Genomic DNA, 25,658 nt, shown 5'->3' on the forward strand with positions numbered 1-25,658 from the left:
AAACCTCTACTGGAACTCTTCAATCTTCAATACGCCGTCCAGGTGATGGCGTAGGACGCTGTTATGAAAAATAAAAAAATAAAAGAAAGAAGCTCAAATATAAAAAAGCTAACAACAAAACATACATTAAAAGAAGTAAATATATTTAATTAGGTAACATATCCATATATTCAGTCCTGTAAAGGCCTGAATCATCTCTCAGGGGCATTGAATAAGTATGTGACAACCAAGTGCTGTCACATGCTTATAATTAAGTTAAATACTTGCAATAAATGATACATTTTAGTGGGGCAAGGATTGTAATGTTGGCTCAGGCTGTCGATCCAACACTTTACTACCAAACAAGATATTTCAAAAAGCACTGGCTGGATTGCCATGGAATTCACTGTGCACCTTCATGCTCAAGGGTGCATATCTTGGTCCGACGTACTAACAGTGTGACACGCAATAGTCCGACACCCTACGCCAAACCCTAACCTAACCCTAACCACACGCGGAAGCCAAGGGTGTGTCTTAACCGGCAACGTATGTCGGCGCCACAGGTGAGTCTTAAGCGACCACGTATGTGTGTTAATGGACAATGCATGTCGGAGCCACGGGTGAGTCTTAACTGGCCACGTATGTCGGACTATTGGTATGTCGGACTAACGTATGGCCCCCTATGCTCCACGGAGTGACCTCACTGGCTTTCTTCCAGCGCCAACCCTCTGGTGTAAAGGTAGCTCTCCACCAAACAGACTACAAAAGATTACAAATGAAGTCAGGAGATCAGCCGGTTGGAAGGTGTGAAAAAAAGTTTCTGAATGCACCTGAGAGCCGACACTGACAGACGGCTACAATGGTGCTAAAATAACCTATGGCTTGGGTCTTTTTCAACAACAAGCCCGCTGCGATCCGGCGGTCGAATGCCCGACACGACAGCGCACCCACCACCCTTTCAACTGCAGGTTTTCGGCAACGTGCGCTTTCCAGCGCTTACCACCACCGACATCGGTGCTGTGGAGAGCTACCTTATGGAGCAGCACAGTCTCTAGAGCTGCCAGTGGGGCTTTTAGACTCTTAGTATTGGACCACAAGGTAGACTCGAGAAACACTGAAGTTGTGTTTTACCCAGATCTCCATTGTAAATAATAAAGCAACTTACTGAAAACAAAAACAACAAAGTGCAATGAGTTTTAGCATACAATCAATCTGACTGAAAACATCACAGGAATTACATACAGAATAATAAATACTGTATTAAAAAATGATAAACTCTATTATGTGGTTATGTACATTAAATTGTCTAATAATTCTATAATGACTAAATTATTGTCCTTAATTTCTAACTCTCTATCCATTCCAGTGCTGTTATTTTTTAACTTTAACTTTTGTTTCTCACCCAACACTTTCTTTCACACAAGTACAAATTCTACAGCTATATATTCATAACTGCAGGTTTACCCTTCTCACTGAATGCTATAGCAGCCACCTCAAGTTAAAGCGTCAGTCCGTAATCATGCATAGTATCTGTCATTCAAGTTTACTTTCCTCAATCCTTCCCCCAGTTTTATTTTTGCTATTTTTTATTCCACTCAAAAAATCAACTCGAGTCACCTTCACAAACTCTTGCCCCTTTTTTTCACCTCTGCAACAGCAGGTTGTCTGTAGTATCATCATGCGTTTTGTCCAGCCCTTTGTGTGTCTGTCTATGAAATGCAGGGAAGGAGGGGGATGGTGCTCCGTCCCGAAAGGTGGGGTAACCTACAAAAGGTCTGGGTGGCCGGCCCCATTTCCTTCCCTATATATGCCCCAGCTGATCGGACCCCTCAGGAAATGTACAGACATCAGTCATCATGGCTGTGTGCAGCGACCTCACTTCCAGGTGGCGGCAGTGGGACGAAGTCCTGCACCCCCTCTGGTGCCCTTTGACCCCAGAGACTGACCCGAACGGCTCCGTAGGTCACGCTCTGCGTTCTCGCTCAGCGCTTGCTCCTCGTCGTACCTGAGGGGCACAGGGGACGGAAGGAAAAGGGGTGCAGGTGAGAAAGGAAGCGACTAAAATAACAGACAGAGAAAAGGGATTTTGAGTGAAAACGCAGAGCATACAAGTTGCTTTCCTTTCACAGGGATATACTTGGTGAATAAAAGCCCCACCACATTTGTGTGTGTGTGTGTGTGTGTGTGTGTGTGTGTGTGTGTGTGTGTGTGTGTGTGTGTGTGTGTGGTGACTGAGCTAGCAGCTCCCTTCGATCAGCTGATAAACCGGAGGACTATAGTGGTAATGACATCCTTAGGTCGCTGTTTCAAATCTGGCTCGAAGGAGTTGCTTATGGTATGTGTTAGCTACCTACCCTATGATGCAATACATGAAACCATGAAGTCTAAACTGCAAGACACTCACAAAACAAATGCTGAAATCTAGAGACAGATTGTCAATAAAGCTTTAGGTATGGATAAAAACATACGAAAGACACTTTGAACCAGCTTCAAATGGAATTCACATGACATCATGACACATAGAAGTAAACAATACACAGTCCAGTGTCAAGTTATTACTGGACAACATCTGACAACATTTTGAGCTAATTAGGTAACATTCCAGCATGCTGAAAATTGGGTGGGCATTCTGAACTATGAAAAAAACAACTTTGTTCAGGATTTAGACCTGCCTGCCTAAGATATTAACTGTGTGCTGGTTAGCAATATACACAAGCATTAAGTATTTATTTCAGCTAAGGTGCAAACACAGGGTTAAGCAATCCACCAAACTAATACTCTTTGGTATGTTGCTCTCAAATGGCAATTTTGATGAAGAGATTCGGTGTGGACTAGAGGGAAAAGGGGCGGGCATGAAGTATAGAATCCTGGGGGACCCCAGTCAGCTAAAGGGATATTTCAAAGAAAAAACACGGCCCCCTCCCTCACACATTAGAAGGACAAGATCAGTCACTAGAACCAAGGATGGGGGTTTACAGTTTGAAGTTACAAACAGTGAACAGTGAAATGAAGTTTGAAAGTGAAATATAAAATGAAACAATGAAGCTATAAATAAACACTATAGAGTACTATGTCTACATAATATGATAAGTTACTTATTTTATTACACATGTGCCTGCAAGGAGGCTGGGCAATTTACTAGAGTTCCCTGCTACGAGAACATCTCTAAAGCTTTGATTATTTGACATTCAGAAAGTTTTCATAATATTCACAGCACTCCAATTCTATTAAAAAAAACCCAATTCTAATCATAATCCCTGGTTTCATTTCAGGTACGTTCTAAATGTTTCATTGCCATTACTTTACCACATGAAATGCTTCTCATGTAGTTGACGACATTGTTCATGACACATTTTTAGCTTGTAGATCTGCTATTACACATGCCCAGAATAGTTTCCAGCAACGTCTCGTCATAGACTTCTGATCTCCGGCGGTGTGAATGACAATTAACACGCTTTGCGTTTGTAAAATTACTCATTTGCCGACTAAAGATTGAACGGAAAACTAATGGAAAGACGAGGCTTGCCCTCAACATACATACAAGCTATTAGCTTGCAAAATCGGGGATATTATGAACACACTCACACATGGAAAGATGATTTTGACAGCTACTGCCCCACTTTCACGGCTACAACTGATCAGCGCAGTAGCCTACCTTATTGAAGGAACAAACTATTGTACATGTAATTGCTTAGCGAAACATCTGCAGAATTGTTGTTTTGGCTATTTTCTGGGTGTTCATTTAAACAAATGAATACATTAATCAACGACACTTTAACAAGATACAATACAATGTAGATCGGGTGCATGGTTTAAATCTGTTCATTGAAGATAGCTGATCTGCAAGCTCACTACTAGATGGATTACAATAAAGTGATATATAAATAAAATCATGACATGACCAACTAGACACCCAATTAAAATAGAAACCTCATAGATTATATAAATGTGTATGTGGCTTAATGAAATGACCAGTGCTTGGCTGTTATGCATCCACCGTTCTGTGCGCCGTCAGCCATGCACATTTGCTTGATACTTGATTGTTTGATAGAAAGTCCAGACAATAAAATCTGCACCATTACAGTAGAAAAGTCACTGTTTACAAGCTCGTCATGTCACTCTAGCAAAGTGATTGATGGGCCTCATGCGCCAACCGTTCTTAAGAAGTTCTTAAGAGGAAATGTGTTCTTAGACCCACTTAGGAAGTTTTTAAGAAGGTTTTGGGATCCCTCAATCTTTTCTTAGCTGTGATTTGTTCGTAGGTAAGAACAGAATCTACGCACACTGTGGAGCACTCTTAGGGTGCCTTTTTCGTTCTTAAGTGCAATCTGAAAACATAAAGGAAAAACAGCGCCATCTGCATGATGCTCAAAGTTTGGTCTGAGGACCTCAATGGGTCCTTGAGGAAGTTCCAGGCAGTCCACAGCAAAATATAATATGGAACATTTACCACTTTAATCCCATTTTATACTTTGAAAATAGTCAATCTACAAGCTCACAAACACGTCCCATTACTGCCCATTTTGAGATTGTAGATCGGCTATTTTCGAAACATTTTGATAAATCTTCAAAACATTTCCCTAGCAGAAAATATTTTCATATGGGGGTCTGCAGAATGCATGTCAATTTGGGGGTCCTTGACATGAAAATGTTTGAGAACCACTGGTTTAGAGTTCACAACCCAACCCAACGCACCATACCCACCACATAACCCCCACCCCATGCACCCACCATCATCCCCCCCCCCCCCCCCCCCCCCAAGTTGACTATTGTGAGATAAATAATGAAATACATTCATGATTATTGAAAATATTGAAATGTTCTGTTCACTTCAGTACCTCCACAGTATTATTGGAGTCTGGTGTTCCACCATATTTAGACTTTAGTTTAGGTATTCACTCAACTTTATTCACTCAACTTTATTTCTATGTGTGAGGTCCTGTGATTTCTGTGTGCTGCAATCACACACAGGTGTGACTGCAGGCAAGGCCATGGAGTCATGCAAAACCACACCCACCTGGGTGAACACAGGTAGGAAAGTGAATTCCCAATGCCTTATATGGGATTGGTGGGGCGGTTCCCTATGGTAATTAGGATGAACTGGCACACCCCTTCAAGTTACGAGGATTTGGATTCATCATCATAAGAACATGCTTACGAACAATTCTGCCTACTTAAGAACGTTTCATGAATCTGACTGGACTTCTCTTAGGAATTCACTTAGGAAGAAATGTAAGAGGAAAAGTTAGGAACTTATTGGCGCATGAGGTCCATTGATCTCTCCTAGGGTCCTACTTGCCCCACAACAAGGATGCGGGCTGGAAGCGCCAAATGTTTACGCCCCTTTTGGGATATTTTGCTGGGCCCTATAGGGACACTAGTAAACCCAAAACAAACATGTAATGTTACATCCATTCTATGTGGTGTTTATTTTGAGTGCCTTAGGTCGGACAGGTTGTATAGCAGAGTTTGTATTACGAGTCTATACTAGCATGACTTAAACGTTTTTCCAAAGCAACTCCTTCTAGCCATATTTTGAACGAGCTTTGAACCAGCAACCTAAGTAGTGCTGCACAATTAATAAAAAAAAAGATTGAGATCTAGATTCAGACACTTATGCGATCTCATTTCTAAATTTGAGCAAGAATTGTGCAGCACTATTTGGCTGTCCAATTCATTTTAGTTTTGAGAAAGAACCGTGTAGCACTAGACCTAAGGACAGTCAGTCATAACCACTACAGTCCTCGGCTTTACCAACTGGAAGCATGTAACAGACAGGAAGGTTAATGGGTCACGCTTTGTAATGGGAGAAGGAAGGGGAACGCAAAAGCTTGGCAGCCCTGCTGACACTGGCTAATATCTTTAACCTCCGTGTGAAACTCTACGCTTATTGGTAGGACGTAGACCCGTCTCTTGGCTGTGAATGGCTCGTTTGGCAGTAACTCACAGGACTTGGTAGTTGCCCTGGGCCTCTCGGGGTGGACTGCGGTTCCAGCGGCAGTCGGGGATGTCCCCGTTGGGCGTGACGATGTTGAGGGTGTCGTTGATGAGGTTGTACTTCAAGATGCGGTCGTTGGCCGTGCTGGAGGTCAGTGACGGAGACGCATTGACCTGTGTGCGCACGTGCACACACACACACACACACACACACACACACACACACACACACACACACACACACACACACACACACACACACACACACACAATGTTGTTAAAAAAAAAGAAATACACACCCACACACACACGCGCGCACGCTTGCATATCGTCGCTGTCGGGTAGAAACCTTATATTTCCAAAGTCGTTTCATTACAGGATATGCCGAAAAGAGACTGTGTTCCATTGGATCCAAAGTAATTATTATTTAGACACAAGCTCAAGTTAATACTTTTAATTGGTTAAACATTTAACAAAGACATAGCTAAGATAATATAGTTTATCTACAAGCTTAGCTTCATAGCTTGTAGATTGGCTATAGTATATAGTTGAAATATGGACATACAGGGTTTCTGCCCAACAGCAACGACATGCTGTGTACTGCATGTGCAGTATATATATAGAAGCATATTACACAAGGAAGCCAACATGCATGCAGACTTTCAACATCCAGTTTGGAAAGAACATGACTGAGTCATTAACTGCTAGCATGAACATACTGTACTCTCCATGGAGAGCGTCTCTTATCAGACAGGAAATGGATTACACTGCCAACGTGTTGTTGGCTGCAGCCACTGTGTACTGGTTGTTGTAAACATTACACTAAAACACAATCACTCGCATACATAGTGAGGAAGCCATTACTACTACAGTCAGCCACCATTGTGGCAGTATTTCAGTTTTCTTAAATTCCATTCCGAATGATTGATTGATTGATTGATTGAAAAACAGTTTGTAGAAGAGTACGTAGAAGGAAAGTACAGGTCAATACAAAAACTGCTAAGACGATAAAACCAGAAAAAGCACTAGTTTACATAAGGGTACTCCATTTTCAATGGTTATGATTAAAAAAAATCTCATCCTTGACTTATATAACAGTGTGAGACTCAGACACAACACACACACGCACACGCACACGCACACACACACACACACACACACACACACACACACACACACACACACACACACACACACACACACACACACACACACACACACACACACACACACAGTTCTCAGCTGTCCACATCCATCACATGCTAATAAGAGCTTAATACAGGCATGCAAGCAGTTCTACCAGTGGGAATAGCAGCAACGGAGTGGAAAATTAAATATTAACTCTAAGGGAAGCTTTACAAGAAAGAAAGGTTAAGTATTTCGGAAAGTTCGAAAGTATTTCTCTCTCTCTCTCGCTCTCTCTCTTCCCCAAGAAAGAGGATCTTCCTAGGTTATGTTGTTCATTTAAAGTGATATATTTTGTTTAAATAAGCGCTCTATAATATTCTGAAAGCATTGCTATAGTATAGACTAGAGCTAGCAGTGGGTGTGGTTTTCAGGCTAAAAATAATTGATATAAATATTTTTGTAAATCTCTATGGGAAAAATTAATGGGCGATTTTTCAGTGGGTCCATTATGCTGTTTGTTCAGTAATGGGTCTCCCCGTCTCTTTAGTAAACAGAAAATGCATTTTAAGGTCGGGATACCAATTTAATCCAATCAGGAGAGAGAGAACTCCTACAGGATACAGGATAAACAAGTGAAATTGGAAGCGATGAAAATGAACAATTAGCAAAAGACCATATCAAATTGGGGGTCAGTTGACATGAAAATGTTTGAGAACCACTGGCAGTGTTTCTTTAAACACTTGACGATATGTCAAGTCAAGTCACCTTTACACCTTTTACAAAAAGGAAACATTTAAAATCAACAGGAGTGGTCCAACATTTGTTCCAATAAAGGCAGATGACCAGACAGAAAAGCCCCAAAACATGGTAACCAATAAAATGATCATAATACATAGAAACAAGACTAAAATGGAAAACACATAATCGCAATACAAATTTAAAATAATAAAAAGGCTTGCCTGTGTGATTTTTTTTATTTATTATGCCTTGAACGGTTGATTGAAACACTTGTACACATGCAGGCACACGCATGCACGCACACACACACTTATGCACACGTATGCACACGTACGAACACATGAGGAAATCTCAGGGCATTCAAAGTTGCTTGACACTCAAGGGAAAGGAATGTAAGGCTGGTTACACTGTGCAGTCATGTAAACCAGTGTTTCACAAACATAGGGTCGTGACCCGTGACCCAGTTTTGGATGAATAGTAGAGTAAATATCGTCTCTGTCGGGTGGAAATGTCCAAAACTGTTACTTTTCAGTATTCAAATAAAGAAATAGCAAAAGTAGCAGATCTACAAGCTCAAAACGTATCGCTTTGCGCCACGCTTTGAGCTTGCATATCTGCTATTTTTGATAATTTTGTGTGACACTTGTATGATCAAGTAGGGCATTAAACACAACCCTGCCCAGCCCTCACTCCAGGCTGTGTACTAACGCGCGGACGATATTTAATCTTAGCGCGACCTCGTATTAATGTTTTATTAGGCTCTAAACATGGTAGTTTATCCCATTCTGACGATCGGGATGGAGGCTGTTTCTACCATGGGAGTGAGGTGAAGTCCAGCCCCGTAAAAAAAATATTTTTAAAGCTGGATTATGATAGAGGTAAGATAAGAGGTTTCTACCTGAAAACAATGATATCCAGGTGTTTTTTTGTGCGTTGTGAGGCTATTTTCATTATTTTGTGATTATTTCATAATAAAATTTTGTATGTTTGGGTCCGGGGAAGACACCAAATGTATCTTTTGGGTCTTGAACTGAAAACGTTTGGGAACGTATGTAAACCTGCAACAGCTACAGACAAAAAACACTGGACTACATGTCTTTATATTTGTATGGATCTGTGTGTGCGTGCGACGTGCGTGTGCTTGCAAAATAAATCACCTCAATAAGCCATGGCTTGAGCTTGTCATCGATGATGATGTCGTACCCGTAACATTCAAAACAGTGCTTGTCGTTGTTCATCACAGGCTAGAGAGAGAGGGAAAGAGAAAAAGAGAGAGAGAGAGGATGGTAAGTCAAAATGTTCATAAAAGCTACACAATCACTGTAGGTAAAGGCATCATGAAAAGTACCATTAGTAGTACCAGTACCAAACCCAAAACCAGTACTAGCTTAACAGGACCAGGAGCAGTACCAGTACAAGTACATGTCATGTACCAGCTTAACAGGACCAGGAGCACTACCAGTACAATACCATTACCATACCAATAGTATTTCCATCATCACAGAAGATGGTATCTTTATTTTGTAGCCTTAATAGGGAAGTGAATCAAGAGGTTTGAGGTGAAAAGGGAAGTGTGCAATAAGTCTAGCATACTGTATATTCAATAAGAGGAACCATTACTGTTTAAAGAGGTCAGAGCATTGAAATCACTTAAACAGCAAAGTCTTAAGACGAGTAATTAAATACAAATACAAATACAAATACTGCACTACAATCAATCACAACGTTGACGGTTGTTGTGAGATTGCAGATTGGCATTTTGGAAGTCATTTGTAAAAAATGGCATTTATAAAATGACCATCCTAAAAATCTTATGTCGTCAGAAGTATAGCAATACAAACGTGTGTGTGTGTGTGTGTGTGTGTGTGTGTGTGTGTGTGTGTGTGTGTGTGTGTGTGTGTGTGTGTGTGTGTGTGTGTGTGTGTGTGTGTGTGCCGTGCGCGCATCCGTATGTATGTGAAAAGGCAAGGAGAAATGGTGGAAAGGCTATAATAAAGGATGGTGATTGTTGATTCCTTGGGTCTATTATGCTTGTACAGGTGCAGACAGAGAACACAATGGGAATGTAAATGGCAGATGGGCCTAGCTATCTCAGGAGGGGGGAACCCAGTGTACTCTCTGCTGCCCCATCTGGCGGAGTCAGGTTAAGCTATCTTATCCCTAAACTTCTTTGCCATTTATAACTATTTTCAAATGTAAAAAAAAAAATAGTAAAAATCACACCCGTGTGAAGTGAGGGGCGCTCTGATCATCATACATCATCCATGCATTGTCAATGTTAATTTAATCTTTGTGTAGGACAAAAATTACCGATTTGCTCGTATACATATGACGTAAATTCTCCATTCATTGTCAATGGGAATTTAATGTTTGTGAATGACAATCTACACTATAGCTGAATATAGGAGGGGCTAGCGACACTCAAAAATAGTAAACTCTACTATATAACGAACGTCTCTGCGTACGTGCGTACATGCGTGCGTAGTTGCGTACGTACGTGTGTGTATTGTTGTAATGCACGTAACTCGAGAACCGTTTCACCCACCGACTTCACATTCGACACACACGTTCCACACCCCCACAGGGAGTGCAGTGCCAGGTATCGAGTCGGTCGGACCCACGGTTCTCCAGAACCACCACAAAAGGCTCTGGTCAGGCTCTGCCAGTGGGACTAATGAGGCCAACTCCTTTCACCTGGGCCAGGCTCTGCCAGTGGGCCTATTGAGGCCAACTCCTTTCACCTGTGCAATTTCCAGCCTCTGCCTCAGCCAATTGAGGCTCAACCAATCAGGCTCTGCCAGTGGGCCGAATTGATTGCCAAGTACACTTTTCAGTTTGCAGTCTTCACACACAGGCACATACACAGATCTCCATGTGGGACACCGGCTGACAGTTAAAACGGGTGCTATGACAACATATATCATTAGGTTCCCAAGTTGCATCGTTCCCAAGTAGGCCAGTGGCCGACTGTGACGGGCACATACAGGTCTAGTATGTCTAAGCCCTAAACCTGCCCTCTTCTGATTGGCCGGGCCCAAAAACCTGCTCTCATCTGATTGGCCGGGCCCTAAACCTGCCCTCTTCTGATTGGCCGGGTCCTAAACCTGCCCTCTTCTGATTGGCCGGGCCCAAAATCCTGCCCTCTGCTGATTGGCCGGGCCCAATAACCTACCATTTTCTGATTGGCCAGGCCCAAGAACCTGCCCTCTTCTTATTGGACGGGCCCTAAACCTGCCCTGTATTGATTGGCAGAGCCCAAAAACCTGCCCTCTTCTGATTGGCCGGGCCCTAAACCTGCCCTCTTCTGATTGGCCGGGCCCAAAAACCTGCCCTCTTCTGATAGGCCGGACCCTAAACGTGCCCGCATCTGATTGGCCGGGCCCAAAAACCTGCCCCCTTCTAATTGGCATACAAGTCTAGTCTAATTAGCTCCCCCATGCCAAAGGATAAGGGCAGAGATGTTTTTGGGCTTGCATGTGCGTGCGTGCGTGCGTGCGTGCGTGCGTGCGTGCGTGCGTGCGTGCGTGCGTGCGTGCGTGCGTGTACGGGTGGGTGATCGTGTGGTGTTGTGTTTGTGTGCATTCCACTCACAGCCACAGCCTTGAGGGACTGCACCATGATCCAGTGGATCTGGTCAAAGAGTCGGTTGGTGACGTCCTTCCCTCTGGTACTCTCCAGGTACAGACGCAGGTTACTGATCGTCCACTTCCCTCCATGCACGTGGTTGTAGTCACCCTGAAAGCAGTGTTGGAAAAAGTACTCAAAGTTTATACTTAAGTAAAAGTATCAATACTGCAATATAAAAATACTCCATTGCATGTAAAAGACTGGAATTAAAAATGAACTTGAGTAAAAGTGCAAAAGTATTGGCATCAAAATGTACCAAGAGTTAAAGTACTCATTGTGCAGAATTTTCAAATGTGAGCTTGTAGATCGGCTATTTTCAAATGGCTGAAATGTAGTGAAGTGTAGTGAAATGTACATGAAGTGGTTAATGTATGTTTTGTAACACTAATCAAAATCTACAAAGAAACTAATAACTAAAAGTTTTCATATAATTGTTTGTGAGATGTAGTGGAGTAAAAGTATTGGAAATTGGAAATACTCAAGTAAAGTACAAAAACCTCAAATTTTTTACTTAAGTACAGTACTTAAATAAATGTATTTAGTCCATTTCCACCACTGCCTGAACGTAACACACATTGTAGAAGACCATCAAAGAAATGGTTAAGGAGGATGAGCGATCATTACTGATGGTCAATGAAATCACATGAAACAATTAAAGTCTCACTGTGTGTACTAATTGACATAGAATCATATGGTACAATAAAGCTGCAATCGGAAAGATTCATGTCCTTCCCGGGATTCGAACCCAGGTCTCACAAACAAGAGACCTTTTTTCTAAGGGGGTTGCATCCCAGGTTGCCTGTGGAAGATTATTTTTTCTAAGATAGACCACCCACATGGTCAGGGGAGATATCAAGGTTCACTTGTGACACTAGTCCTATACGAATACAGGATCAAGATCATTTCTCAAAAGGAAGTTGGTTAAAATAACTATTCACTAAAAGCATGTCACACGATTGCAGCTTTAAATAGTATTTCAGAGAGACCTCAATGTGTCAAAGTTGGAGCTGTTAAATCTGAGTTTCTTCATATCTTTAATTTATATCTTTCCTTCATATATCACAAGTTCCGCAAGGCTCTATTTTGGGTCCTATATTGTTTATTATATTAACAATGTTATAAACACACTACAGACCTGTAATATCCATTTATATGCAGATGACACACTCTTATATTGCTATACCTGACACTGATGTTTGTTTTCCAGAAATCATTGATGGATCTTAAATTGCTGACAAGACCCAAATTTATGCTTTTTACTAAGGGAACAGTTTTTAATGCTGATGACTCTCAGCTATGCACATACAATTGTACCTGTTCATGTGATGTAATTTTCTTTTACATCATGTTATTTTATTTATGTTAACATTTATTTTTGTATTGTTTGTACTTTTCTCAGACTTGTAATCTCAGCACCACTGAAAAAGAGGGTCTCAGCCTTCAGTGTGTTTTTCGAGAATTAAATAAAGGTTTAAATTAAATTAAATGAAACAGTGCTACTCAAGTTACTCCTTCAAGATAACTTTGGCATAATTCAGAATGCCCATCCACTTTTCAGTTAGCTGGAATTTGTCATGTCATGTGACATATTTTGAAGGTGTTTTTATACCTACTTAAATAGTTTGTCTCTAGATGTCTTCTACAATAATAATAATTAATTTTATTTGTATTGCACTTTTCATTCACAGGGAATCCCAGAGTGCTGCTTATACAGTTTAGACTTTGATGTTCATGAACTCGTATCCTCCCAAAAGCAACTCCTTCGAGCCGGATTTGAACCAGCGACCTAAGGATGTCAGTCATTACCACTACAGTCCTCCGCTCTACCAACTGAGCTATCGAAGGGAGCCAGCCAACATACAGGGAACGACCGATTTTGCTTTTTCATGACCAATACCGATTATTAGTGATCAGAGAGTCCGATAGCCGACATAAGAGTACAAAGTAACACAAAACAAAGCATTTTTTTAATTGCATTTAAATCAACTCGAAAATGAATAATATAAGTGCAGGGAGTTCCTACAATTAAAGCAGCACTATATGTAACTAACTATTATATCATATTATATCCCACAAAATTATAAAGTTACATGTTTAAGCAATAACAATCATAAAGGGGGGGGCGCTGCTAGGTGGTTGACTATATTACTATAGAGGAGACAATGAGTTTCATCCTGGCATTTGCCAAGGCGCGAAGGCAGAACTGTAGTCACATGCACTCAGTGTAATTTCTTCATTTATAGCTGCTGTTCCTGTAAACCCCCCAAAAAACATGTAACATTTCATCCATTGTGGTACTTATTTTGTGAGCCTCAGGTCGGACAGTAGAGTTAGTATTACGATTCAATAATAGGACTTAAAGTTTTTCCAAAGCAACTCCTTCGAGCCGGATTTGAACCAGCGACCTAAGGATGTCAGTCACCACCACTACAGTCCTCCGCTCTACCAACTGAGCTATCGAAGGGAGCTACTGGAACAGTGACTGACCGACGCCACGGATTAGTGGGCCGTGCTGTTTGTGTAGTGTACACATAGCGGCATGCTTTGATAACCAGGCTGTTGAAGGCACCTCAAACAGAGCTAATAATTTGCAGTCTTTGATGTGATGAAAATTGGTAATAATAAAATAAGGTACTGTTTGATAGGGTCCAACTTTAATCATCAGGCCTCTGATCTATGTTTACGCCACTTAGACCCCATGATATGTTGTTTTGTTTTCACTCTACATTATAGAGTGAAAATAGCTTAAAGGAAAACTGTAGCTGAAAATAGCTGATCTACAAGCAAAGGTTTTCCTCAAAATATGGATGCTGCCCAAATCTTTCTAGACTGAATGGCCCGTAACATAATGAGTGTAGAAACAATTGAAATGTAATAACTATATATTGAACATACATTGTATATATAAAAAAAGGAATACGGATGCTGGGGTTTAAAGGGATAGTTCAGATTTTTTGAACTTAAGTTGTATGAAATACTTGCCATTAATATAGTGGTGATATGGACACAAAAAACATAGTTATGTGTGATAGAGGGGTAAAAAAATAACGAAAGTTGCACTAATATTTTAGAAATAGGTCAACAATACAAATTAGTTTTGTGGATTAATTTACTTTTACTGCGTGGCCCCAGTGCCCCCCACAAAATGACCGGAACTACTTGATATTTCACCAAAACCAGAGCAGAACTCCCACCATGGGACTCGGGCAATCAATGAATACAGTTGCAACCACTATATTAATGGCAAGTATTTCATACAACTTAAGTTCGAATTATCCCTTTAAGTGGCTAAAGTTGTTTTCGTATATTGTAAAGAATCCACACTGTCTTTGTTCTTTTTCAGCTGTCAAACCAAAACCAAACATATCTGTCTTACATAATAATGTGGTTCTTATTTATTTTGTGTCTTAGCTTATATAGAACAGTTATATATTGTACTATTACTAGTTTATTACTAGTACAGTATAGGAGCTGCATCTTTAAGTTCTTCAAGTTAACTCCTTCTCGTGTACGTGTGGGAGTATTTGTATTTGGTTGCGCGTGTGTGTGTGCGTGTGTGTGCGTGTGTGTGTGTGTGTGTGTGTGTGTGTGTGCGTGTGTGTGTGTGTGTGTGTATGCGTGCGTGCGTGTGTGTGTGTGTGCACGTTCATTTTCTTTTATTTCCCTTAGTGTGGCAGAATGTAATTTATCACATTTTCTGTATTCCACAGTTTTGTACTTTTTTGTGTTGGTATATATATATATATATATATATATATATATATATATATATATATATATGTTATAACCACATTTAAAATGCACTTATAATGCTTCATAACACTCGTTATACATTACACATACAAGTAAAGTGTTACTTGGTAGTTATAATGTGCTGTTTCATTTGGGGTTATAATGCATTATGACCAGCACATTATATTATTATTATTATACTTTAATATTTATACACAAATTATATTATTATTAGTTATAATATGTAATAAACATTGTTATGCATAATTATATTATTAACAACTGTTTTATAAGTACATTGTAATGCATTATAAATGTGATCATAACATTTATCCTTCATATAAGTGTGGAATGTAAAGTGCATTATAAATAAAATCCATTATTATTATTATATAAGTAGGCCTATACAATTTTATTTATATATTTATATTTATTTACATTTTATTTATATTTTCAATATCAATGTACAGTTGTTATATTCGCAGTAAAGATATATTGGGCTAAAACAAAAATTCCTTCGAGCCGGATTTGAACCAGCGACCTAAGGATGTCAGGCTTTACCACTACAGTCCTCCGCTCTACCAACTGAGCTATCGAAGGGAACTGCTGAACCAATGACTAAGTTAGTCTTGCATACAGCCAGACCCTTCACAGCTCCACCTACTCACGGAGGAGTCCATGCTATGGGGGATGGGGCCAGTAATGTGTACTCAGTTGTCACTGGGGGGATGGGGGATGGTTTGCAAATGACTGACAAGAAGGGTAATGGGTCATGTTTTGTCAATGGAAAGTTGTAGGAAGTCAGAGCTGCCATGCTCACAGACAGAGCCTACATGCACCAGCATGCATTTAACCACTTTAAAGCTGCACTATGCGAATCCCTAGACTCCTTCAAAACCACTCTCAAAGAGCACAAGCGGGCGCCTGCATTTCAAAACTGGCCTTTGTAAAAAAGTTAAAGTCCCTCTCTCCCCCCCTTATCTTTCCATACAGTAGGCCTACACGTAGGCCTAGACCTACCCTTAAATTATTATTTTTTTTTTTTAAACTGTATGATGATTTCCTTTTTTCATAGAAGTGTATATTTGTACGTCTTTAAATGTTCTGATGAATTGAAAATAGAGAACCCTGATGTAAATAGGTCTTAGTGTTTTTTCTGGTTATATCCTCAGTAGCAGCTTTTGTATTGACCTGTACTTTCGTTTGAACTGTACCCATTCTACAAACTGTGAATAACATTTTCAATCAATCAAATTATGTAACTTCCCTCTGCTACCCTGGATTTGAACCCGGTTTACGGCACAAGTATTAAGTATTAATATTATGGCAATGTCTTGGAGAAACAATGTATGTCTGTAGGCCTGAACTCACCCCGTGTTTTTGGATGGCAACGTTAGTGAGGTGAATAAACATGTTATCCAGCTCACTGGTACTTGGCGTGTACTTCACCGTACAGAACCTGCAGAAACCCAGCTTGAACCTGAAATATCACAACAGAACAGAACAGCACAGCACCCCTAAATATTAATAATTAACAACCCTAACCCTAACAACAATAATAATCATAATAGTACTTATTACATTAGAACAGTGGTTCTCAAAGTGGGGCCCAGGGGTCCCCAGCAAAATGAGTTAATATATAGCATAAAAATCTGTTTAACCACTTGAACCTTGTGTATAGACGAATCCACGGACGGGTGCCCTGGGCCTAAACCTCGCCTACAGGGAACTGCTCCATGAATTCGTCTAGGGCTATTTGAGAATAGCCGATGTACAAGCTCACAATGCGTCGTGATGCAGCGTGTTGTGAGCTTGTAGATCAGCAAAATCTTTAAGTTATTTGCAAGATTTGGAATATTATTTTACAGAAATCTTGCACAATAGTTTCAGATGGGGGTCCGTGCGGCCAATTACATACCTTTCAGGAAAATGTGTTTATTTAGTGTGTTCAATTAAAACCCACTGACAGACTCTCACTTTGAAAATCTTTCTAAAATTGCAAAAATCGCCAATCTATAATATCTTGTCGATCTACGCTACATTTGTCATATGACAATGTTGCAAAAATATACTGTATAAAAAGTTGAAATTATGGAGATATGGAGAGAAGGTTTATGCCCGACAGCAACGATTGATGCTTACATGTAGCATTTAAGGGGCCGGTAGGTTGTCACCAGAACGTAGAGACGTAGGTCAAACTTCTTGCCTCCGATCAGAAGTGGGTTGTCGATGTAGAGGGAGATGACGTAGGCCTCCTTGCCACTGGAGGCCGCTACAAAGCTGTAGGCAACAAAGCATGGGGTCAAGTATCACAAACAGCAGTATCTATCTCGCACATTACGCGTGCCATGATCAGAGGCAGATACGATAGATAAGTTATTTTACAGTGGATTTTCTTGTCAGTCTAGCCAAAGATCGCCATGGAAAACATCAGGAAAAATTTACTATTACAGTAAAGTGTGTTGCAGTCTGTACTTAAAAGTTGTACACCCACGGCGCGAGAACCAACGAACACCGTACCAGACAGTATGTGACATTGCGTTTGTGCCTGCACCTCTCCTACAAAGTCAAATTATATATACAAATAATAAACAATTAAAGATTAATGATTTGTCACTGGTTGAGCAACCCATCTCTCTCCCTTTAGTATGTTTTAGAATTCAGGCACACTTCAACTCTTCTATTGTTACATTATTTTCCTCCAAAAGCAACTCCTTCGAGCCGGATTTGAACCAGCGACCTAAGGATGCCAGACATCACCACTACAGTCCTCCGCTCTACCAACTGAGCTATCGAAGGGAGTGGATTAACTATCCACCAACCAGTGGCCAGGGCTTAGTGAGTCATGCTATGTGTGCACATAGTGGAATTCTCCGATAATAAAGCTGTTGAAGGCAACTCAAACAGAGTTAATAATTAACAGTCTTTGATTTTTTTTAGCTATAAAATAGTTTTGGCTAAAGGTATTGTTGGGTTCAGCACCCAAACTCAACCCACCCCAAACCCCTTTGTTTGTTGTAGCACAAAGGCACACAAAGTTTCTGTTTGAGAATGCTTCTCAAATATTTTACTTGTAGCAAAAAAAATGATTTTATTTAGTTACTTAAGCCCTGCCTATTAAAAATGTTGGCTGCATAATTGTCATAAAAGAATCGCACCCGTGCGAACAGAGCTATGTGACACACACACACACACACACACACACACACACACACACACACACACTAATCTCCCAATTCCCAAACCGAGGGACCGATCAGCAATGTTCTTGTGCACGTTGCCAGTAGGCCAAGGAAGTACCTCCACATATTCTACAGTCTTAGTGTATTCATTTAAATGTATTTATTTTATAATGGAAGTCAATGGAGGTCGAATAAGGCTGAAACTTTACTCAAATAGAGGGTATGCGTATACATAAAGTGAGTGGCAAATCGAGTGGCAAAGTGAGTTTAACATTGTTTAACGTCGTTTAATGCAATCAGATACTTTGGACTTTTCTGTTTGGATGTATGGGCTGTCGAGGCCAGAAAGTAGTTTTTTGCCACTCGGTAGGCATTCCTGCATACTTTCCGGGTATGATGATGATGTCACGTGCATACCCTCTATGGAGTCATACAGTACATCATACTAGATGCGTCATAGATGACTGTCTGATGTCATAGACTGGCCACATGAAGTCCAACATCCACATGGGAGCCATTAGACTCTGTCTTGTGCGTGTGCGTGTCATGACTCACGAGGAGGTACGACTGTCTCGGGACCATTTCTTGATCTGAGACAGTTTGTTGATGAGGAAGATGCCTTTGCCCTGGGCCTTCCCACATGGCTTCATGATCCACGTGCTGCTAGGACTCTTACGGAACTCCTCCACAAACAGGTTGTAATCAGCTGGCAGCATGAAGGTCACAGGAACAAAATCTATAAAAATAATTAAAAACAATAATAATAATATTAAAATATCAATTTGGCACACATATGCTGTAGTCTCACGTAGGCCAGACAATCAAGAGCTCTACTGATATGTCTGGGAAAATGTAATGTATGGGATAACCAGCACTAGCAAACCGACGGCCAATGCTCTGAAAACCAATCCTGATACCATCCCATATGAAGGAACGCCTATAAAGTCTCTGCATTGGTTCTTTGATGCCGTTATTTTTGTAACATTTCTGGATGGTTTCCACCAGGCGCATAGCATGGATTAAATTATTGACTGGGCAAATTACCACCGCGGGCGGGGGATGGGGGGGGGTTAACGCACCTCCGGCTGATAGGTGTGAACAGTTTTGCCGACTTGCTAATGGGGGATCATTTAAAACAAAGGCGGCTTGCTGTGCTTCACTACTAACTGAAATTTGCATGTACAGGGGGTGAAAGGCAATGTAGGCTATTTCTTCGTTTTTCAGAAGCTAGACTGGGCAAGATCTCAATTGACTGGGCCAGTGCCCGAGTGGCCCAATGGACCCTACACCAGTGGTTTCCACCCAGTTGTAGCCTATTCATTGAATTTAGATTCACCAGAGGTGTCAGTAGGTGGAGAGATCTCTGATCGTCTGGCTACGGAACGTGAGACTGCATACCGTATATGCTGAGGAGCAATGGAGTCCTACACACTGCTGTAGCTGGTAAACTAAAGTTTGCAAGCTATGGCAGTGTGCAGAAAATACATGTTTTTGATTGTTTCTTTTAGTTTGTAGAATGGGTACAATTCAATGAAAGTACAGGTCAATACTAAATCTGCTAAAAGACATAAGGGTCGTCCATTTTCAATTCATCAGAATATTTAAAGACATACAGATATACACTTCTATGCAGAGAAAAAAAATAAATCATATACACGGTTAGAAAATAAGTACATATATGTACAGTAAAAATAGGGGGGGGGGGACTTTTTTTTTTACAGGGGCCAGTTTCGATTTCAAATTGCAGCCATTTTGAAGGAGTCTAGGGATTCACATTTCTTAACGGCTGTTTGAGCCAGAAAGAGAGGGAGACTGACTGACTTCTATTTCTGTCTCTCTCATACCATACCCAGATAAATGTATTTCCCATTCTCGTCCTTCTCAGCCAGGTAGCTGCTTTCCTTCTCCAGCTCCTTGCGGTAGCGTTTGATGTTCTTGATCATCAGGTCCTTCCTGGTCAGCTCGTAGTGGTTGGGGAAGTGGTTGACCATCTGCTCATCCGTCAGCCGGTAACCCGTGTCTACGCTGAACACATTTCTTATGGTCTGGATGCTCATCCTGCACACAGTTTAGATCCATTTAATCCATTATAAAACAATAATCAATGATTAACCATTGAATCAAGTAATATCTATCCCTATATTTAAGGTATGTCATAGGGTAATATTTATCACTTTAGTTGTTGCCAGTTAATTCCACCCCACACACATTTGTGTGTAACTTGTCAGTTGTCACTGCTGACCCCCACCAGCAGGACGTAGTTCTAGAGAGCCTCCATCCTATTCGAAGATAGGGAGGGAGTGTTGGGTGGGAGACCCACACTCCCTCCCTATGTTCATTTTAGATATGCTCCGATAATCGGCCACCGATATGGCCGGTGATTGGCCATATCGGCCGATATTCACTCTGATCGGTGATCTGCAATTTACCCTATCTGGATACACCGATCTTTTACACCATTTAAGTGGTATAAATTTCAATCAAATTCAGATATATAGTATAATATCATTTTTCATCTTTGTGACAGGCCTAAACATTCTCCCCTTCCTCCCCACACACAGGAACAGTTTTGACGTGGTTTTTTTTTTGACATACTGTATAATAATTTTGGAAATATTCAAATTTGCCGCTTACGCACAAGATCGGTATCGGCCGATCATGAGAAAAACAATCGGTGATCAGTCCCAAAAAACCTGATCAGAGCATCCCTAGTTCGTTTAATACATGGGTTCCCAAACTTTTCACCTCCCGACCCCAAACTAATGCTGCCATTGACTCGTGACCCCAACCTAACTCCGGAGGTAATTTTATGCACATAAACGTGTACGTTTGGTGCGCATTTGTCCACACTCCGCACATGTAATGTATTAATGCTAGGGTATAAAGGTTTTGTAACAATCATGGTTAAAATGTATTTGTCATCATTTTTATATATCATTCCGTTGAATTCTATTCAGGTGTGTAAAATATCTTTGATCACTAAACATAATTTTGCGACCCCACCATCAGTGTCCCGTGACCCCATGTGGGGTCCCAAGACTCCCAACCCCAACTTTGGAAACGCCTGGTTTAATATAGACGCTTGACAAAGTCGGATGCACCACGATTGATTCAAACCCCTAGCCTCCGAATTGAAGACAGGCACTTACGTTTTTCTTTTTAGTAGTGGAAATAACCACAACGTCACAACGTGTCACATTGTGAGCTTGTGCATTGGTTATTTTCACTATTTCTTTGCATGACACCATTAAAGTCTGAAATTAAAGGACTTTGGTGTGTGATTCATTATCTATGACAGTTAACTTTTCAAGAAATTCTCTAAGGAGAGAATACCAGCACTCACGGACATGTCATTTGGTTTAAGGCACTTTTATTATTTTATATTCGCACAGTATGCTGCAGAGCAGACAGCACAACGTACGCGTTTCGGCGTATAGCCTTCGTCAGCGTTATACTATGCTGTCAACAACAGAAGTGTCACAGTTGAGTCTCCTTAGAGAATTTCTTGAAAAGTTAACTTTCCTCGACCGCGCACCCGGTAAGACTGTTAAGAGAAACTAAGACATTGGAGTCGTGCGGGCGTTCTTGCTTTTAATTATCTATGACAGTGACAACCTTTTTCATTTAAAAAATGTCAAGCACCCATTTCAGTTTGATAAGCATTAGGCCATGGACCCCCTTTGATACGATATTATTTCTACCTTGTACAATCTTCAAGTGTAAATTTAGACTTGAGACCGATTCTACAAATGCCTTCTAAATCAGTATTTCTCAAAAAAAATTGTGCCAAATTAATATGGCTGCAGACCCCTATCTGAAAATGTTTTGTGCCAGGGACCTATCTGAAAATGTTTAGTGCCAGGGACTCAAATGTTTTCAGAAATAGCAGATGTACAAGCTCACAGCGCGGTACAAAGTGACACACTGTGATGCTTGTGAGCTTTGTGAAGTGCTGTATGCTTGTATATCTGCTATTTTTGAAAGCCACTGTTCTAAAACACTTTTCTAAAGAGTTTTCTGTTACTAATACTATATAGGTAAAATCGAAAATGACACAGATGCTTTCCCAGTTTTAACCAGTTAACTCTGAGAGTGTACAAAATGGAAATGATGTCAGCCTAGTGCAGGGGTTCCCAAAAGATAGATCGCGATCTACCAGTAGATCACAAAGGCTGTGCTGTGCTGTGACATAAATACATTGAATTTAGATGACTTGATTGATTGAGATCAAAAAGGGCCTGTCAGCTCAAACCCACAACCCCCAGCGCCGCTATACCAAAGCTCAGCTCAGGTACATTTTTAAACTATTTTCAGCAATGGGATAATATTTGTTTTTGGTGGGTAGATCTTGCTGAGCTGGTCATTTTTAAAGTAGCTCTCAAGTCAAAAAAAGTGTGGGCACCCCTGACCTAGTGTAAGGCTGTTTGGTTACATTTTGTACACTCTCTGAGTTAACGACCTGTAAGGGTCTATTTGGACCCCTGGTAGTCCTCGACACAATGTTGAGATTAACCAGTGATCTATGAAAACATGACTATTACACATGAATACCTAGGTGACAGATCAATAAAAACGCTAAGAATGTTATGTAGATAGAAGATAGCATGTTGTTGTTTAGACAGATGCTAGTTTGGATGTTTACATGGCATTCTAGTTTATTTAAAGCACTAAATTGTATTTCTTTGCACTCTACTTATAGCACCATTTTACACATTTGTTGACTAGGTTTCACGTCATTTACGCTGATCACGTGTAAGTCACTCTGGATAAGAGCATAGAGCTAAATGCCTGAATGGGCTCTACGCACACACGCCATTTTGGAAAGAACTTGGGCCCCTTTCCTACTTCCTTCACAGGTGTTACCGATGATACTAATGAAGGCTCTGGTCAAACAGAGTCAGGGACTCAGGGTTCTGCTATTGTGCGTGTTGAACGCTCACTAGAAACACTCTGCTACACCAGTGGGTCTCAAAGATAGTATAGTGTCCTTGAGTGTGTAACTCTGAGAGTGTACAAATGGAACCAAATGGACCCTCATTTGTACACTCTCAGAGTTATGGGGTTCCTTCAAATTAAAAATCACACCTAAAAATCACACCTTTAGACGTGCGGGGCGGCGGGCGCTCTTATCAATCATTATACATCATCATACATCATCTCATGAACAACTGAATTCATGTGATTGGTTAGCTGATTTGCTCGTCTACATATGACGTAAATTGTCCCTTCATTGTCAATGGCATTTAATGTTTGTGTTGCCACAAATTTATGTCATATTTGACAGACATTTGACCTAATTTCTCATTTCATTGTCAATGGCAAATATTGAGACGTGTGTGGACAAAAGCTGTATGTAGGAGGGGCTTAGCGCCCCTCAAAAAAGAGAACCGCTGTACACTAAATGGAACAGAGCCTTAATTAGTATCATCAGTAACACCTGTGAAGGAAGTAGGGAAGGGGCCCGGAAGTAGGAAGAGTTATTCTGTGTATAGAGCATAGACGGTAAAGAAATAGGTATAGAGCCTATAGTAAATTGATAGAAGCTTGTTGTCTGCAGTAGAATGACCCATGGATTCACGTTCTCAGTCGCTTGATTTCAGTCATTTTTATAATATTAAAGAGTATTAGTATTAGAATGGGTCAAACTAGCAATAGAATACGTATCTACTGCTTGAATTGTACATTCATTGTAAATTGATGTTCTGGTGCTCTCTGATATTTCATGAAAGAAAAGGTTACAAAGCCTCAATCTGCAATTTCTTCAACTACTTGGCTGTATGGAGAACAGAAAGAATGTAGTTTTAGAATGATAACACCTATAGATCACAACTCTACATGTTGTGCTAATTGTTTAAACTTAACTCCTACACAAATTCCCAGTTGTGAGATTCGCTTTTTGCTTTAATCCCTGCCTACAGTGGGAAGGGGTTGATGATATACTGTATGGACAGTGTGTGCCTGCCGGGGAAGAGGGTTAAGTGAGAGTTCAGGTGCTAATCCTACCAGTAGAAGTTCCAGTCCTCGCTCTCGGTGACTGGGATCCAACCCCTCTTCTCAAAGTTGTTGATGAGAACAGATTTCTCGATGTCTGTCACCCACTTCACCTTACCAGCCATGGCTGTGGACCACACGACAGGTGAACAGCCTGGGCAGGTGCACAGGAAGACATGCAATGAGGGATTCATTCATCATCATGACATGAGGTGCTTACAAACTCACTTTAGTGTCACACAATACACAATTGGTGTAAAATTAACACTAGGAGAAACAGGGAGCCAGGCAGACACACACAGAGAGAGAGAGAGAGAGAGAGAGAGCAATGTCATGCTGTCTGTCAATCAAGGAACCCATTAGGACGTAACAATAAGTGCATTGGTGCATGACTGCATGTGTCTAGCATGTGTCTAGTTAGTTACTTACCTGCAACACAGTAGCTGTTCAGAAAGAGCCGGGGTCATCAGGTTTCGATAAAGGTGGCTGGGCTAGTTAGTAGCAGAATCCTCCCTGAATTGCTGCAAAGGCTGGGCGGGTATTAACTTACCCAGGGATGCAAACGCATTAAGCGGTCCTTAGCATTACATCTACACCACCACGTAACGAAATTGTCCGTTTGTCATCATAATCACCCATAGCTCTAACTATGCATGTAAGGTTGCATCGTGATAGCTAGCTATTTCATTGCTCTATCGATCCACCAAGTGGCATGATGTTACTGTACCAGAGAAGAAGTCATGACGGAACGCTCGCTCCTCACACGGCCAAATGATGCTCTTCACAATAAAAGTTCGTCATGCATTTTCTTCTTAGGTGGCTTCTGGGAGGCTTTTCAATTTATTGCATAGGAAACTGAATGTAAAGAACTATAACAAAAAACTGTCAACCGCAAAACAAACAACCGCAACAAAATTCTAAGCGATAGACCGTTGCCGTTGTTGTGGGCTTCTTCTTGGCTCTTCTGGGCGGGGTAAATAACCTAGCAACAGGACGCACTGATGTAAATGCCATCCTGGCATTTCCCCCCCTTCATCATTACCAAGTCAATTAGCAGTATGGTAGCACTGCCCTGCCACTGCCCTACAAATTGTATGCAGTAGGACCGTTAGGAATGTAGGGCCTATAGGCCTACCAATGAATGGTCTTTGCTTCCCTGAACAAAATAAACAGTGGTAGCAGCTAGGCCTATGTACATCAGTGAAATGTAAAACATATTGGCTAAAAGTTAGAAATAAACATTTTCAGGCCACCCGTATTCAAACTCCCTCGATCCCTTTATTTGAATTTATTATACCGTTTGTAAATCCAATTGACCTTTCTCATTATAACATGCATACATTA

At 40.9% G+C, this 25,658-nt stretch overlaps 1 protein-coding gene across 1 annotated transcript; it reads right to left on the bottom strand.

The window, feature by feature from the left end:
- Positions 1-139: 139 nt before the first annotated feature.
- Positions 140-25,120, bottom strand: ttll1 (tubulin tyrosine ligase-like family, member 1). Its single transcript, XM_079494362.1, has 10 exons — positions 24,744-25,120; positions 24,327-24,468; positions 20,173-20,381; positions 18,879-19,059; positions 17,284-17,421; positions 16,513-16,621; positions 11,374-11,517; positions 8,940-9,026; positions 5,927-6,090; positions 140-1,984 (listed from the first exon to the last, which is right to left on the bottom strand). The coding sequence occupies exons 2-10, from the start codon at positions 24,437-24,439 to the stop codon at positions 1,855-1,857; spliced, it is 1,275 nt and encodes a 424-aa protein (XP_079350488.1). The 5' UTR covers positions 24,440-24,468; positions 24,744-25,120; the 3' UTR covers positions 140-1,854.
- Between the last annotated feature and the right edge of the window lie 538 nt (positions 25,121-25,658).

Source organism: Electrona antarctica (genome assembly GCF_951216825.1).
Source record: "Electrona antarctica genome assembly, chromosome: 23".
NCBI lineage: Eukaryota > Metazoa > Chordata > Actinopteri > Myctophiformes > Myctophidae > Electrona > Electrona antarctica.

Coding starts and splice junctions, on each gene's coding strand:
- ttll1 (XM_079494362.1), bottom strand. CDS start 24,439: ATGGCTGGTAAGGTGAAGTGGGTGACAGACATCGAGAAATCTGTTCTC. Junction 20,382..24,326: donor GAGGACTGGAACTTCTACTG/GTAGGATTAGCA, acceptor AACTGTGTGCAG/GATGAGCATCCAGACCATAA. Junction 1,985..5,926: donor CAGGGCAACTACCAAGTCCT/GTGAGTTACTGC, acceptor TGTGCCCCTCAG/GTACGACGAGGAGCAAGCGC.